The 17,296-nt window shown below is 36.1% G+C and overlaps 1 protein-coding gene and 1 long non-coding RNA gene across 2 annotated transcripts; both read right to left on the bottom strand.

Annotated features, from left to right (window-relative positions):
• Positions 1-7,096: 7,096 nt before the first annotated feature.
• Positions 7,097-7,507, bottom strand: LOC139064240 (uncharacterized). The gene is made up of 2 exons (XR_011517320.1): positions 7,382-7,507; positions 7,097-7,268 (listed from the first exon to the last, which is right to left on the bottom strand). It is a non-coding gene; the product is annotated as an uncharacterized lncRNA (long non-coding RNA).
• An 86-nt stretch (positions 7,508-7,593) lies between these two features.
• On the bottom strand, positions 7,594-14,672 carry zgc:91910 (Zinc finger protein 706-like). Its single transcript, XM_015974046.3, has 4 exons — positions 14,573-14,672; positions 12,943-13,093; positions 11,781-11,890; positions 7,594-8,167 (listed from the first exon to the last, which is right to left on the bottom strand). The coding sequence occupies exons 2-3, from the start codon at positions 13,075-13,077 to the stop codon at positions 11,795-11,797; spliced, it is 231 nt and encodes a 76-aa protein (XP_015829532.1). The 5' UTR covers positions 13,078-13,093; positions 14,573-14,672; the 3' UTR covers positions 7,594-8,167; positions 11,781-11,794.
• Between the last annotated feature and the right edge of the window lie 2,624 nt (positions 14,673-17,296).

The raw sequence follows: 17,296 nt of genomic DNA, 5'->3' as shown, positions 1-17,296 counted from the left end.
ATACTTTTTCAGGACACATCCTATAGTATGTTTTTAAAATACATTTGAAGACACATACTATTGTATGTTTTTTACACATTTTCATGACACATACTATAGTTTGGCTTAGTATGCATTTTAAGTGACATACTTTAGTATGTTGTCTTTTATACTTTTTTAAGACACATACTACAGTATGTTTATTTTTATACATTAACAGGACACTTACTGTAGTATGCTGTTGTTGTTTTTATACAAATTTTCAGGTCACATACTATAGTATGTTGTTTTTTTATACATTTTCAGGACACATACAGCAGTATGTTTTTTAAATACATTTTCAAGACACATACTATAGTATTTAGTTTTTTATACTTTTTCAGGACACATACTATAGTATTTTTATACATTTTCAGGACACATACTAAAGTATGTTTTTTACACATTTTCAGGACACATACTAAAGTATGTTGTTTTTTATACTTTTTCAGGGCAAATACTATAGAAGGTTTTTTCTCTACATTTTCAAGATACATACTATAGTATGTTGTTTTTTTACACATTTTCAGGAAACATTATAGCTTGGCTTTTTATACATTTTCATGACACATACTATAGTATGTTTTTTATACTTTTTCAGGACACATACTACAGTATGTTAATACATTTTCAAGACACATACTATAGTATGTTTATTTTTATAATTTTTCAGGACACATACTATAGTATTTTTATACATTTTCAGGACACATACTAAAGTATTTAGTTTTTTTTTACTTTTTCAGGACACATACTATAGTATTTTTATACATTTTCAGGACACATACTAAAATATGTTTTTTTACACATTTTTAAGATACATACTATAGTATGTTGTTTTTTATACTATTTCAGGGCTAGTACTACAGTATTTTTCTCTACATTTTCAAGATACATACTATAGTATATTGTTTTTTATACTTTTTCAGGACACAAACTACAGTATGTTACTTAATACATTTTCATGACACATACTATAGTATATTGTTTTTTATACTTTTTCAGGACACATACTACAGTATGTTACTTAATACATTTTCAAGGCACATACTATAGTATGTTTATTTTTATTCTTTTGAACGACACATATTATAGTATTTTTATACATTTTCAGGACTTATACTAAAGTATTTAGTTTTTTATACTTTTTCAGGATACATACTATAGTATTTTTCTAAATTTTCAGGACACATACTAATGTATGTTTTTTTACACATTTTCAGGACACATTCTAAAGTATGTTGTTTTTTATACTTTTTCAGGGCAAATACTACAGTATGTTTTTTCTCTACATTTTCAAGATACATACTATAGCTTGGCTTTTTATACATTTTCATGACACATACTACAGTATGTTTATTTTTATACATTAACTGGACACTTACTGTAGTATGTTGTTGTTTTTTTACATATTTTCAGGAAACATACTATAGCTTGGCTTTTTATACATTTTCATGACAAATACTATAGTATGTTGTTTTTTTATACTTTTTCAGGACACATACTATAGCTTGGCTTTGTATGCATTTTAAGTGACATACTTTAGTATGTTGTCTTTTATACTTTTTCAGGACACTTACTACAGTATGTTTAATTTTATACATTAACAGGACACTTACTGTAGTATGTTGTTGTTTTTATACAAATTTTCAGGACACATACTATAGTATGTTGTTTTTTATACATTTTCAGGACACATACAGCAGTATGTTTTTTAAATACATTTTCAAGACACATACTATAGTATTTAGTTTTTTATACTTTTTCAGGACACATACTATAGTATTTTTATACATTTTCAGGACACATACTAAAGTATGTTTTTTCCCCTTTTTCAGGACACATACTAAAGTATGTTGTTTTTTATACTATTTCAGGGCAAATACTACAGTATGTTTTTTCTCTACATTTTCAAGATACAAACTATAGTATGTTGTTTTTTTTTTTTTACATATTTTCAGGAAACATACTATAGCTTGGCTTTTTATACATTTTCATGACTACTATAGTATGTTGTTTTTTATACTTTTTCAGGGCACATCCTATAGTATGTTTTTAAAATATATTTTAAGACACATACTATTGTGTGTTTTTTTACACATTTTCATGACACATACTATAGTATGTTGTTTTTTATACTTTTTCAGGACACATACTACAGTATGTTACTTAATACATTTTCAAGACACATACTATAGTATGTTTATTTTTATACTTTTTCTGGACACATACTATAGTATTTTTATACTTTTTCAGGACACATACTAAAGTATTTAGTTTTTTATACTTTTTCAGGACACATACTAAAGTATGTTTTTTTACACATTTTCAGGACACATACTAAAGTATGTTGTGTTTTATACTTTTTCAGGGCAAATACTACAGTATGTTTTTTCTCTACATTTTCAAGATACATACTATAGTATGTTGGTTTTTTATACATTTTCAGGAAACATACTATAGCTTGGCTTTTTATACATTTTCATGACACATACTATAGTATGTTGTTTTTTATACTTTTTCAGGACACATACTACAGTATGTTTTTAATACATTTTCAGGACACATACTAAAGTATGTTTTTTTTACACATTTTCAGGACACATACTAAAGTATGTTGTTTTTTATTCTTTTTCAGGGCAAATACTACAGTATGTTTTTTCTCTACATTTTCAAGATACATACTATAGTATGTTGTTTTTTTATACATTTTCAGGAAACATACTATAGCTTGGCTTTTTATACATTTTCATGACACATACTATAGTATTTTGTTTTTTATACTTTTTCAGGACACATACTACAGTATGTTTTTAATACTTTTTCAGGACACATACTAAAGTATGTTTTTTTACACATTTTCAGGACACATACTAAAGTATGTTGTTTTTTATACATTTTCAGGACACATACAGCAGTATGTTTTTTAAATACATTTTCAAGACACATACTATAGTATTTAGTTTTTTATACTTTTTCAGGACACATACTATAGTATTTTTATACATTTTCAGGACACATACTAAAGTATGTTGTTTTTTATACTTTTTCAGGGCAAATACTATAGTATATTTTTTCTCTACATTTTCAAAATACATACTATAGTATGTTGTTTTTTTACACATTTTCAGGAAACATATTATAGCTTGGCTTTTTATACATTTTCATGACACATACTATAGTATGTTGTTTTTTATACTTTTTCAGGACACATACTACAGTATGTTTTTAATACATTTTCAGGACACATACTAAAACATGTTTTTTTACACATTTTCAGGACACATACTAAAGTATGTTGTTTTTTATTCTTTTTCAGGGCAAATACTACAGTATGTTTTTTCTCTACATTTTCAAGATACATACTATAGTATGTTGTTTTTTTATACATTTTCAGGAAACATACTATAGCTTGGCTTTTTATACATTTTCATGACACATACTATAGTATATTGTTTTTTATACTTTTTCAGGACACATACTACAGTATGTTTTAATACATTTTCAGGACACATACTAAAGTATGTTTTTTTACACATTTTCAGGACACATACTAAAGTATGTTGTTTTTTATTCTTTTTCAGGGCAAATACTACAGTATGTTTTTTCTCTACATTTTCAAGATACATACTATAGTATGTTGTTTTTTTATACATTTTCAGGAAACATACTATAGCTTGGCTTTTTATACATTTTCATGACACATACTATAGTATGTTGTTTTTTATACTTTTTCAGAACACATACTACAGTATGTTACTTAATACATTTTCAAGACACATACTATATTATGTTTATTTTTATAATTTTTCAGGACACATACTATAGTATTTTTATACATTTTCAGGACACATACTAAAGTATTTAGTTTTTTATACTTTTTCAGGACACATACTATAGTATTTTTATACATTTTCAGGAAACATACTAAAATATGTTTTTTACACATTTTCAAGACACATACTATAGTATGTTGTTTTTTATACTATTTCAGGGCAAATACTACAGTAATTTTTTCTCTACATTTTCAAGATACATACTATAGTATATTGTTTTTTATACTTTTTCAGGAGACATACTACAGTATGTTACTTAATACATTTTCATGACACATACTATAGTATAGTTTTTATACTTTTTCAGGACACATACTACAGTATGTTACTTAATACATTTTCAAGGCACATACTATAGTATGTTTATTTTTATTCTTTTTCAGGACACATACTACAGTATTTTTATACATTTTCAGGACACATACTAAAGTAATTAGTTTTTTATACTTTTTCAGGACACATACTATAGTATTTTTATACATTTTCAGGACACATACTACAGTATGTTTTTTACACATTTTCAGGACACATACTACAGTATGTTTTTTAACACATTTTCAGGACACATACTAAAGTATATTGTTTTTATACTTTTTCAGGGCAAATACTATAGAATGTTTTTTCTCTACATTTTCAAGATACATACTATAGTATGTTGTTTTTTTATACATTTTCAGGAAACATACTATAGCTTGGCTTTTTATACATTTTCATGACACATACTATAGTATATTGTTTTTTATACTTTTTCAGGACACATGCTACAGTATGTTTATTTTTATACATAAACAGGACACTTGCTGTAGTATGTTGTTGTTGTTTTATACAAATTTTCAGGACACATACTATAGTATGTTGTTTTTTATACATTTTCAGGACACATACAGCAGTATGTTTTTTAAATACATTTTCAAGACACATACTATAGTATTTAGTTTTTTATACTTTTTCAGGACACATACTATAGTATTTTTATACATTTTCAGGACACATACTAAAGTATGTTTTTTCCCCTTTTTCAGGACACATACTAAAGTTTGTTGTGGCGACGGTGGCACAGGAGTTAAGTGCTCGTCTCGCAATCGGAAGGTCGCAGGTTCGAGACCCGCTCAGTCTGTCGCTGTTGTTGTGTCCTTGGGCAAGACACTTAACCCACATTGCCTGCTGTTGGTGGTCGGAGGGACCGGTGGCGCCAGTGCTCGGCAGCCTCGCCTCTGTCAGTGCGCCCCAGGGCAGCTGTGGTTACATTGTAGCTCATCACCACCAGTGTGTGAATGTGTGTGTGAATGGGTGAATGACTGATTGTGTTGTAAAGCGCCTTGGGGGGTTCCAGGACTCTAGAAGGCGCTATATCAAATACAGGCCATTTACCATTTTTACCATTTAAAGTTTGTTGTTTTTTATACTATTTCAGGGCAAATACTACAGTATGTTTTTTCTCTACATTTTCAAGATACAAACTATAGTATGTTGTTTTTTTTTACACATTTTCAGGAAACATACTATAGCTTGGCTTTTTATACATTTTCATGACACATACTATAGTATGTTGTTTTTTTTTTATACTTTTTCAGGACACATCCTATAGTATGTTTTTAAAATACATTTTAAGACACATACTATTGTATGTTTTTTTTACACATTTTCATGACACATACTATAGCTTGGCTTCATATGCATTTTTAAGTCACATACTTTTGTATGTTGTTCTTTATACATTTTCAAGACCCATATTATAGTATGTTGTTTTTTAATACATTTTAAAGACACATACTACAGTATGTTTTTCTACATTTTAAGATACATACTATAGTATGTTTTTCTACACATTTTCAGGACACATAGTATAGTATGTTTATTATTTTTGCTTCTTTTCTAGACTCCTACTGTTGTTTTTTGCACCTTTTCTGGACACATACTGTTGTTTTTTGTACAGTATCAGGACACATACTCTAGCATGTTTATTTTTATACATTTTCAGGACTCATACTGTACTATGTTTTTTTACACATTTTCAGGACACATTGTATAGTATGTCTTCTGTGATGTCTTTCTTGCAGTTCACAGGTGTGGCTCTTCCATCGGTCTCTGAATTTATATGGAAGTTTTTTTTAATAATATTCACCATTGTAGCCCAGGTGTCTCATCCAATGGAGTAGCTTCATCTGAACACAAGGACATTCACCTTTGAGTGTGGGTATGCTACCACTGGTGAGCTCCTGCTGCAACTCAACCTAATAGGTGTCAGCTGCTACACTGAGCACCTGCTGCAACTCACCTCAGCTCTACCAGCTCAGACCTGCTGCTACAACTTAGCTGCTGTGAATCAGCTCTAGAAATGTAAGTCGCTTTGGACAAAAGCGTCTGCTAAATACATAAACATAAACATAAATCCCTTCTTTGATCCTGAACAACATGTGAGCAGAAAAAAAAACGGAAGGCAGATTGTCAACCGGGTAAGCTATGCAACTCTACTTGATGTCAGTACCTGCTTGCCTGTGTTGATCAGTCTTCATGCCACCACACTGTCCTCACCTCGGCTCTAGTCACCCTTCATTGTGTGTACGTGAGAAACCCTCAGCTCTCTGTGAGTCCCTTTGATTTGTTTTTCCCTCACCGGTGATTAACTGAGCAGGGAAACAAGTCCCACATTCAGCATGTTTGGAAAGTTTCAAGTACCCTGCAGACCTCCAGAAGAAGAAGAAAGTATCACTTCTATAGCGCCTCTCAAGATAAAAATCATGAGGCGCTTCACAAAAAATGTAAAAATATCAAAAAGCATTTAGAAAATGTTTAAAAATATATTTAAAATGAGCAAAAAAATAGGCAAACGAGATTAAAAATGTTAAGAGAGTGAACAGGAAAGAGGGAAATCAGTGGATCCTGAAACAGGTGGGGAGAGCAGAATAAAGATAGAGTGGTGTGGTCAGATCACTGCCTAACCCCTAAGTAAGCGTTATTTGTGGGCATATCCAAATCACGCAGATACTGCTCCTCCTCCATCACACTGCAGCATCTGGAGGGCTTTTACTTCATCGGAGGCCACGAGAGGCTTTGTCCTTAAATGCAGCTGTGATCTTTGGTTTGTTGCCATAGTGCTCCTTCAGCCATGATCAGAGTTCATTTGTTGGCAGCTACTTACTAATTCCATTGCGTGGCCTTTTGTATTGCACTAAACTCCATTCTCAAAGGCTATATAGATGAATATTGTAGTGAATTTCCATCCAAATCAGGGATTTCTCTTTTTGGTAAAGCAGACAGGCTTTGTTGTTTGTTCCTGGTCCATAGTAATGCTTTAGTTCATTTACATCAGGTGGACTTGAAAGAGTAGCATTGGTGAGGTTGGTTGTTATGGCTGCCTGTTGCATTGTTTTTGTTTTTCCCCGGCCTGGGTTTCAGCAGCAATCATTTGTTCTGCAGAAATGGGAGGTGTAAATTCCAATGCCTCTGCGTCAAACAAACTCTCAACTCTTTGCTTTATGATGTAGGAAATCATTCCGTCCTTTCCTGCTTGTTACACTACGTACGGAGGATGTAATGTTGCCATTTTTTCAGCGTCCAGTCGTCTCCTCTTCTACGTAGCTGTTCCTCCTCTTCTTCCCGTGCGTGTTTGATCTGCTTCAGCCGACAGATGTAGCTGAAGAGGCTTCTGATGTCACCAGCCTCCCCACACACTGCATGGACAAGCGGGTATAAAGGTTTTTATATACATGTTAACACAATTAACAAGGACAAGAAGTCATTTCAAATAAATTGTTCATTTTATTTTTGAAAATGCTTTAAAAAAAAAACAGTACAGCAAGTTTGGTTTCTGCCAGCTAGTAAATTTGACCGTGGTCACTCAGTACTTAATAACTTACCCTCTGGGTTACAAAGCATCTCTTTAATCTACAGACGAGGACAACAAGCTTTTGGACCCAAGTCAGTCGCTGTGGTTAAATGTGAGGTAAAGTTGTAAACTGGACACCAACACTTTTACTCCATTTCATTGGTTAAGTGAAATCAGAACAGCTTTGCACCGTGTTTAAATTTGCCAAAAGGAGCCAAACAGCAGAGTCACGTGTGTGAGTGAGGAAGTCCTTCCAGCCTCTCTAGTCGCAAATAACTTTAATCAGCAGATGACACTTCTTAATAAACTTCACCTTTTTACCCGAAGAAAGGAAAGTGTACGATAAATGTTAAAAAGGCTGCTGGTGTGCATCTGCCCCGTTTCCACGTACACACACACTAATACGGACACGCTCGAGTACCAACAGGTCCTAGTGCACGTCAGCATTCTTCATGGGCTGAAACGTAGCGTCTAATCCGTGAACCTGCAAGCAAGAGAAGTCATAAGTTAGATAATAATTAGTCTGTCGCAGAATGCACATAAAAAGGGCTCAGTCACGGTAATCCTGAGTATTTGTGAAGAGCCGATAACTAAATGTACGAAAACTTCAGTTAAAACAAATATGGCCGCACGTTCTGAACAAGTTTTACAAACATCTCCTGCAGATAAACAGTGAAGCTGGGAGATTTGACTTAAGATGTCTTTTTTCCACCTTTGGGCTTCCGTAGTTCTGAGTGATGTCAGCTCTCATATCCCATACAACACTGACAAACCCACTGAACAGTTAGCTCCGCTAGTAGCCGTTAGCTTCCTCACGGTACCAGAGGACCTATTTGTCGCTAAAATACGCGGGTGTTTTAAAGCAACACGGCTAGCATTAGCACCCTAGTGCTACCACCAGCAGAGTGAAATAACAGATATCCTAACAGTTTAACAAGATTATTCATGTGAAGAAAACAGCCACAAGTCATGTGTAGGAGGCAACCGAGCAGATCAGAACGAGAGAGAAAGCCGGTGTTGTGATGAGGAACGACATGAGCTAATGCTAGCGGGTAGCAGGCTCACGACGGCTGTAGGGTTGTCACGGTAACCGGTGTAGCGGTAAACCCTGGTAGAAAAGTTGACAATAATAATAATCGTCTTGTTTTTAAAACTATATTATCTCGGTGGATTACCGTGGCTGCGGTGTAGGTGCGGTGACCCTTACCAGCCACCGTATCATCTGCTGAAGTTGCCGGCGGCACATGCGCACTTTGTTGTTTACAACTAGGGCTGCAACTAACGATTATTTTCATAATCGATTAATCTGTCGATTATTTTTTCGATTAATCGGTTTGTTATTGTTTAGCTATTTAACCTATACAAGAGATGAATACATTTCAGTTAAGAAAAAGAAAAACATAAGAGAATTGTGCAGTTGACTGCAATCTATTTTATTGCACATGACCACAGTCAGCAGTGTAAAATGAGCTAAACAGTGCAAAATATCAGTCCAGAATAATTTTTTGGCATCAAAATATAAGAGGTAAATTCCATAAAAAATAATGTAGAATCTGGAATAGAGTTTGTAAGTGGTATGCATTGCTGGGGGTGAGTGTCTTGTTCCCCATGTAGTTGTCCATCGTTGCTTGTTTTTTTCTGCATAAGAAACACAAATAACCTGAATTAAGTACACATATAAAATAAAGCAGCACACACACTACAACACTAAATCAATATTACATTATTTGAATTAATTAACAATATACAGTGATCATTTATTTTGACAAAAATGTGTTGTGAGGCGTTTTACAGCGTTAGATAGTAAAACAGCCTTTTAATAGTTAAAAAAAGGACTTTCTGAATTTCTCCTGTATTTAAAAATTGAAAGTGTACAACTATGCCGCATTATATTCACCTGGACACAGCTCGTCTGTATATTTTTCTCCGCGGAGTTGTCCTTTTTTGAATGAGGAACATAGTTATGGGTTTGTGCCGTTTTTCTCTTAACGAGAACATTCTTATAAACAGACGTGCTAAATTTGGCAAGCGCATGATTCACAACACGGAGGAGATTCACGATTGCATCTAGTCAATCAGAAGTAGAACACCGTAAACTGACGCGGCAAAAAAAAAAAAAAAAAACATGTTTAACATCCACTATAACGAACTCAGCTAACACTAAGTCCCAAATGTGATCTGCGTTAGCTTGTTTATTTTCTGTTACTTACCGGACATTCCTCTGCTGCATCAGCCCCCACGTTTTCGTCTCAAATGTTCACTTAGGGACGTCGTGCTTCCGTCGTGCCATGGTTTTTGCATATTTTGTAGGTCACCGGTCTTTTCAAGGCATCTAGTGAAGTGCTCCCATACTCGTGAGGTTTTTGTCCGGGGTTTCTCTTGTTTTGTCGCTTCTATTTTTCTTCCGTATTTGTTGTTGATCCGCCATCTCTCACAGCAAGATGCGCGTCATTAACGTGATACGTCATGAAAACCGAGGGCACTTATTGGCTAATTTCTTCTTCTACGGCCCCACTGGTAGATCAGTGGCTCATTACTGCCACACACTGGCGGCAAATTTAACAGATTGTAACCGATGTCAGATTGTGGTAAAAAATAGACTTTATGCGGTAAAATATGATTATTAAACAACTAATCGATGACTAAAAAAGTTGTTAACTATTTTAATAATCGATTATAAACGATTAAATCGATTAGTTGTTTCAGCTCTATTTACAACCAAAACTTTCTTGAAGCTAAAGCTGAAATAACGGCCAAAGGAGGAGACGGCAGCGCTCAGGACATTTATTATCCCTCAAAGAAGACAAAGTGGGAAGTACGGGCATCTTTTGGATATCTGAAGAATGACGAGGGACAGTTGATAGAAGACGGCTATCCTGTTTGCAGCACGTGCAGAAAAAGTGTCTGTGAAAGGCAGCAACGCTTCAAATCTCATGACACATCTGCGTGACCATCACCCACAACTCTACAGTCAACGCAAGGCAAGCTAAAGTTAGCGTTTTAGCTAAAGTGCGTGATCCGAGGATTTGGGTTGAGGGAGAATGCAACGAGTCGCTATATAAAGCAGCCGCAGCGCCGCTACCTGCATATAAACCGTGTCGCGGACACCGCCATGTTGAAATGACGCTATGCATTACGGGGCTCCCAGGGGCAGATAAGAGCTGGTCTCTCTCCGAGAATAATTATGAATTTAACAACGATTACTGCCTGATGACATTTTCCCACATCTGCAAAGCTCATTGGAAGAACACAAACCGAGGACAATATTTTCCTGATATAGGGTTTATTACTCAAGTAAGGGTAAAAAAGTATCTGATTAGAAGGCTACTTGAGTACTGAGTATCATCTGGTCTAATATTTTTAAAATGATGACATCAAACAGACAAAAAATAAGAAGTTATGGGCAAATATTGGTATTTTAAAGACTAAAGGGGAAAAATGTAAACAAATAAACAACATAATTACAAAATAACACATTTTAGGCTAAATTTAGACACAAACTGAGGACAATATTTTCCTAACATACAGGGTTTATTTAATTGTGTGAAAATGTAACACGTTTAAAAAAAATACCACGATAATACTGAAAACCGTGGTAATGTTGGTCACAATAACCGTGAGGTTAAATTTTCACACCGTGACAACCCTAGACGGCTGTGAAACTAAGAATATCTAAACTTCTTAGCTGTATGCTAAACCCTGCAGCAGGATTACGGCAAGTCACTGTAGCATGTAAATCACAAACACGTCTATCTGTGAACATAATGTCACCATTACATTTTTAGCGGTAGAAATTAAATGTTAACATTTCCAGTAACATAATGAAATACATAAAATTTTACTGGTCATAGCTTAATTATGGACATATGTAGGCGACAGCATGCAAAGTACAGGAAGGAGAAGAAATGTTCCCGTTTCATCCGATTCACCGATGATCCAAATAGCTTTATGACAGTGTTGTAAAGTGCCTTGGGGGGTTTGTAGAAGCCTGGGAGGTGCTATATTAAACACTGTTTAATAAAAGCAGTATGAAGTTGTTTGTGATTTCTGTGGAAGGACAAAAAGGCCCGGTTAAGTCCAGAGTAGACGCTACTCACCCAGACCGGAGTGTTTACGCCTGAACGTCGGCCAGCTCGGGGGGCATCGGGCACTTGGGATGTTTGCTCTCAAAGTGCTGCTTGAAGGTCTTCGGGTCGGGCATTTGTGTCTAAAAACACCAGAAAAGTAAGTGATGTCATCTCAAGGTTACAACAGAGTCACTAAAAGTCTGAAGCTTGATGCTTTATTGATGTGATTTCCTCATGGATGAATCTGTTCACTTGCAGATGTTTTCTGACAATAAAAGATTAGAAACGTCACATGGTCTCAATAATTCGTGTTATTTCTGCCTGATGGAAGATGTGTGTAAGGTACCAAAGGCCACGTATTTCACCTTTTTAACTAACAGCTCACACTCATACGGTCAGACCACGCTGACATCAGGGTCATGGACGTAATTTTGGGGGGGGGGGGGCATGTCCCCCCCACTTTTTCCAAAGTCAAGTTTGGACCCCTGCACTTTTTACCATCCAAAAACAACATTACTCTATATTAAATTGACACTGGTTGAGCTCTAGGACCAAGCGGAAAACAACTGTTTGTGTTGAAGCTGGTTTCCCATCAGAACATACTGTAAAGGTTCTTTGCAAGCTGCATCAGATGCTAGATAGATACGCCAGCTTCCTGCCGTCCCCCGGAACCTATCTCAGAGCAGACGGGTTCGTATGTGGGGCGGAGCTACAGCTCCAGCACCTCAGAGGTCAACGCCACCGGCAGTCTGTCCGTACCGACCTCTCTGACCTCTGGGATCACACGAGGACCTTCACCACAAGGGTCCATAGACCATGCACACGGGCGTTGGACGGTTTTATGAATAATCTAGTTTGTTAAACCATGAAGTCAGACTGATGTTTCAACCCAGACATCATAAGTTTCTGACACTCATGTTCCATCATTCCATTCATTGTCTCAGTTATCTGCTTCAACCATCACTCATCACAACATGTTCTTCTGCATCATCATTAGTTTAGAAATATAGTAAATTCATTTTATAAAATACATCCCGACTGAGTTATTGTGCATTTACCTGCAGGTAATATTGTATCAAATATTCAAATACCAATAAGATTGATAATTCATATTTATATGGAATATCACATCTTATTGCGTAACCACTTCCATCATGTTACAATCAGAAAATAAAGCAGATTCCTGACTAACCCGGCACACAGGGCAGGTGTGGACGAGCGCGGCCTTGGCGGCAGTCTTCTGGTCAGCGCCCTGGCCTTTCTTCTTCTCTGCTGCCTTCTTGGCATTCTTCTGCTGGGACTGGATCTTCTGCTGCCCACGAGCCATGGCCCTCAGCTTCGACCTGCAGGAGGAAGAAAGGCGAGCTAAAGCCTGAAAATCTGTCAAAATAAAAGGATCATATCCACAGAAATGTGTCCAAACTCTCCAAAACCAAAATTAAACACACACAACTCAACCTGGGTCACGTGTATATATTTCAATACATAAAATGAAGGAAGTGCATAAAAGTTGAGAAGGGAGAATTCACATCTTATAAATGAAACTGCTAAACAAACCGTCACGTCTTCTGCAGACATCCCATTGTTTATTCTGATGAACAAAAAGGTTATTTAAGTGATTTATACAAATACATTTTTGGGATTAATGTAATTAAACCATGTAATTAAACCAGTCTCACATAAACCGCTGTGACGATTCAGCTTTTCCTTTCAGTACGAGACTAGTTACTGAGCAAAAATGAGTTTTGTAGCAAACTGAAAAAATTCTGTTAAACTCCTGATTTTTTTTTTATTACAGTCAGCTTCTAATTATGCCGAGTCTCCTACCCACCCAGTATCTGATATTTACATCACGTGGTATCTGGGCCACACCTGCCCAGAGCCCTTTGGTTTCTACCTACTGACTGAAGAACGGTGACTTGTTGTTGCATCACATCACATATCTGACCACATTTGGACAATACAACAACTATTTGTTACTTAGAGACTATTTTGTCTACTCAGAAATTAAATTTATTTATCTCCATGATTCAAAAAGATCAAATAAAAGTTCAAAGATATTCAAACACACATAAGAAGCCTGAGCTTGAGCTGAGAAAACTCGTAAAACAAGACTTTTTTATTCAGAAGTGTAAACACCTTTGGTAATTTAAGGTTAATTTCAAGCTACAATTACAGTTCTGCACTAAATGTGGACCGTTTATCAGAATCACTAACACTAAAAAGGACAGAATAGTAAAAAGAGCTCAGCAAAAAGCCAGGATCTAAAAATTATTTTTAAAAGCTGATGTAAAAAAACACTGTCAATACATGAAATTAACATGAGATGTGTTCTAAAATCTGTTATTTTAGAGTTAAATGTTTAGATTTTATAGTTTGGGACACTCTAGAATTTACTCCAGCAGTATAAACCCAACTATTTGTTTTCTTTAAGAGTTTGTAAATGCAGTTTGTTTAGAAATACTTATTTTATTTTACTTTTAGCTTAATGTCAAAACACAAACACCAGCTAGCAATAGCTGAAGAAGCCTACGTACGCAAAAAGCACATTGTAATTACAAACACTGAATATTTATGATTTCCCAAGTAAAAAATGAATAAAATCCAACTTGTTCAACGAAACATTTTCTAATCTAAATAAGGCTCGCTTCATACGGCGACGCCTTGCTAAGTTTTAGCTAAGAGACGCTAATCTCGCTAAAAGATGCGACGCTTCCTCGTCAACAACGATTCAATATTTAGAGCACATAATCGTTTATAATTAAATCACCAAAAGTTTACTACGTTCAACGAGGATGGGTTTTATTTTTAAGGGAGTTTACCTTCCAGAACCGACTCCGTTGTCCTAGCGTGTTCGTTTTCACAAAGCTAAGCTAACCGGAAGTTGGCTTCGTTTTAAAGTGGAAACCGTCGCACAGCGCCTCCAGCTGGACGAAAGAGGAACTACAAAGAAAAATAAAGGCACTAATTTGATGAATACATTTATTTTATGGATTATTTAAAGCCGAATATTCCGCATTTTAAGGGGTTTATTCTGGTATTTCACTTGTCAAGTTATTTTTTTTATTATTTTAAATTATAAACATAATTGTTTAGAACATTTCCATCTATTCACCCAGTTGTTTTAAATGCGATAGTTTAAATAACATGTCTAGACTTCATCATTGACACTAGTCTCTTTTATAGTTTATCTCCTTTGTTTTACGACCCATTTGCCCTGTTGAGTTTTGGTTTATTATTCTGAACAAAAGCAAACAAAATCTTAATTTTACTTTTTGTGTAATAGTAACTTCCAAGTGAAATCCAAACTAAAAACAAATCTTGAACTTTACGCAACAGTCTGCAGAGGGTTATGTTCTTTTATGATTAAAAACAAAATAAATTCTGTTTACAAAGGAAATAATTCACACGGAAGCTTCAAACACAGTTTCACCACTTTATTACAGTAAATATAAGTACACAGAACAGAGACAGGTTTGTGTTTTCTCTCTCTCCCTCCCTCCCCCCCGACGCGTCACTTCTCCAGGACAGAACATTTACGGGTTTACGGACTGAAGACTTTTCTCTCAATACTGAACAGAAATAGTTAAAAGAAACAAAAACACTCTGAAAGGGAGAAAAGTGAAATGTTTGCGTTTGGTTGTAGCTTATTGAACCGCTAGCTCCAGTGAGACGGGTCAGAAAACTGCTGTTATAAGAGAGAAGCTCAGACACTCCAACTCAATCTGTGGTTCAAATATCAGATTAAGGTTGTTTTGCATTGTGGGTAATTCAGCCAACCCATGTAGTTGTGCTGGAAGCGTAATTAAAAAATAAAGGATTCTGTTAACTTGATCCAAGGGGTTAAACGTCTGTCCTGTCTCACCTGACAGGGAACCAGATTTTTCTTTTGCGTTAAAACAACTGAAAGTTCAGAAAAAGTCTGTTCGTACAGGAAGAGCAGGGAGACGATTCCCTTCAGTACAAATAAACACTCAACCGAGTAAAAATCCCAAACACAGACGTGTCCTGGTCTAGTCGGTCACGTACAGACGGAACGTTTCAGGTCTACGGAGGACCGACAGGAAGGAGGAAACTCGCCCAGCTTCACAGTTTTAACGAGAGAGAGAGAGAGAGAGAGAGCTCACCCACAAACATGAAGAGTGGCTTTTTTCTTTTTTTTTCCAGTATTTACATTTTGACATGTGAAAAAAGAAACTTATTTATAAAAATGCACAAACTAAGACGTGTTTCACCGACAGAGGGATGGAGCTCAGGTAGAAACTCTGTAAGAAAACACAAACGGGAGGAAAATAAAAATCAGTGATATTTACATGTGCCATAAGAAAAAACGACTTCTGAGAATCAGCCCAGAGCGGTTCCTCTCTGCGGGATTTCCTTTATTTTCACGCCGTTTCATTGCTACAGGAAGTCTGACGGCTCTGAGCGTGAACGCCACGGAACCCCGTGGAGACGACCTATCCCTCGGATTGGACTCGACGCTGTGAGGAAAGCAAAACGTGGGCGGCAGTAACCTCGAGGGTCAGAAACCAGGAGGCGGATTGATGCAGAGAAGTTCCTCGTAATAAAATATCAGAGGTCAGATAAAAAAAAGGTTTGACGACTAAAGACAGCAGGTGGAGGAAACGTAACAAATCTACCACAAACCTTCAAGTGTACCGCTGACTAACGTCGGGATTATTGGCTGCCAGGAACCCTAAAACACACACACACACACACACACACACACACACACACACACACACACAAATACATTCTCTGCGCTCCGAACATAACCTTCAACAGGCTCCTGATCCTGTCCTGAAACACTAACAGTAAAATGAAATCGGAGACGCCGGCACGTTGCAGGTACCGCACCCCCTGATGTCAGCTCCTCGCTCAAACTCCGCCTCCAAACACGGATTCCAGGTGTAGAAAAGTGCTAACACTGATTTAGAAGGTCTACATTTATACAAGCGACTGTTTCAGCTCGTGTCCGTAAATAAACACCGACCCAAGTCCGTCTGCGGCGCTCAGCCGTCGGATTTATTCTGCTCTGGTTTAAAAAACAACAACGGAGGAGAGAAATGACACTAAACGGTTTTTGTTTCGGTCCAAACTTTAAAACAGACTTGAGGAAAATGTTCAGAAACTCCCTAAAAGCACGGGAAAACATGGAGGAAAAAGCACTTTTTCCACAGTGAACAGCTGATTAACGGTGAATTTAAGTTAAAAATGATCAAATTAATATATTTTTTTTATTTTGGGGAGTTTTACCTTCATTCCAAAACAAAGTCCTGCTGAGTTTTCCCTCTGATGCTCTGAGCCTACATGTTCGCGGCCGCCTGATCACGAGGAGGACGGCCATCTGTCAGCCTTTGTTCCAGCCCCTCTGTGGGCATCGTTTAAAGAGCAGATCCGTTTATCCGGGTGAGTTTGGGACCAGTGGGCTGATCAGAGGAACGTTTGGTTCTTTGACCCATCGACTCCGTGGGAGACTGAGTGGGTTCTGGATTCACAGATTAGCTGGCAGCGGATTATCTCCACCCGCGTCAATAAAGCTGTGA

The sequence above is a fragment of the Nothobranchius furzeri genome, chromosome 19, assembly GCF_043380555.1.
Source record: "Nothobranchius furzeri strain GRZ-AD chromosome 19, NfurGRZ-RIMD1, whole genome shotgun sequence".
Lineage (NCBI taxonomy): Eukaryota > Metazoa > Chordata > Actinopteri > Cyprinodontiformes > Nothobranchiidae > Nothobranchius > Nothobranchius furzeri.
This window is presented reverse-complemented; position numbering and strand designations above follow the sequence as displayed.

Bases quoted from the DNA above. Each gene is read 5' to 3' on its own strand.
- zgc:91910 (XM_015974046.3), bottom strand. From the start codon at position 13,077: ATGGCTCGTGGGCAGCAGAAGATCCAGTCCCAGCAGAAGAATGCCAAG. The intron at 11,891-12,942 runs GTTAGTCAGGAA...TGGTGTTTTTAG, and splicing joins ACACCTGCCCTGTGTGCCGG to ACACAAATGCCCGACCCGAA.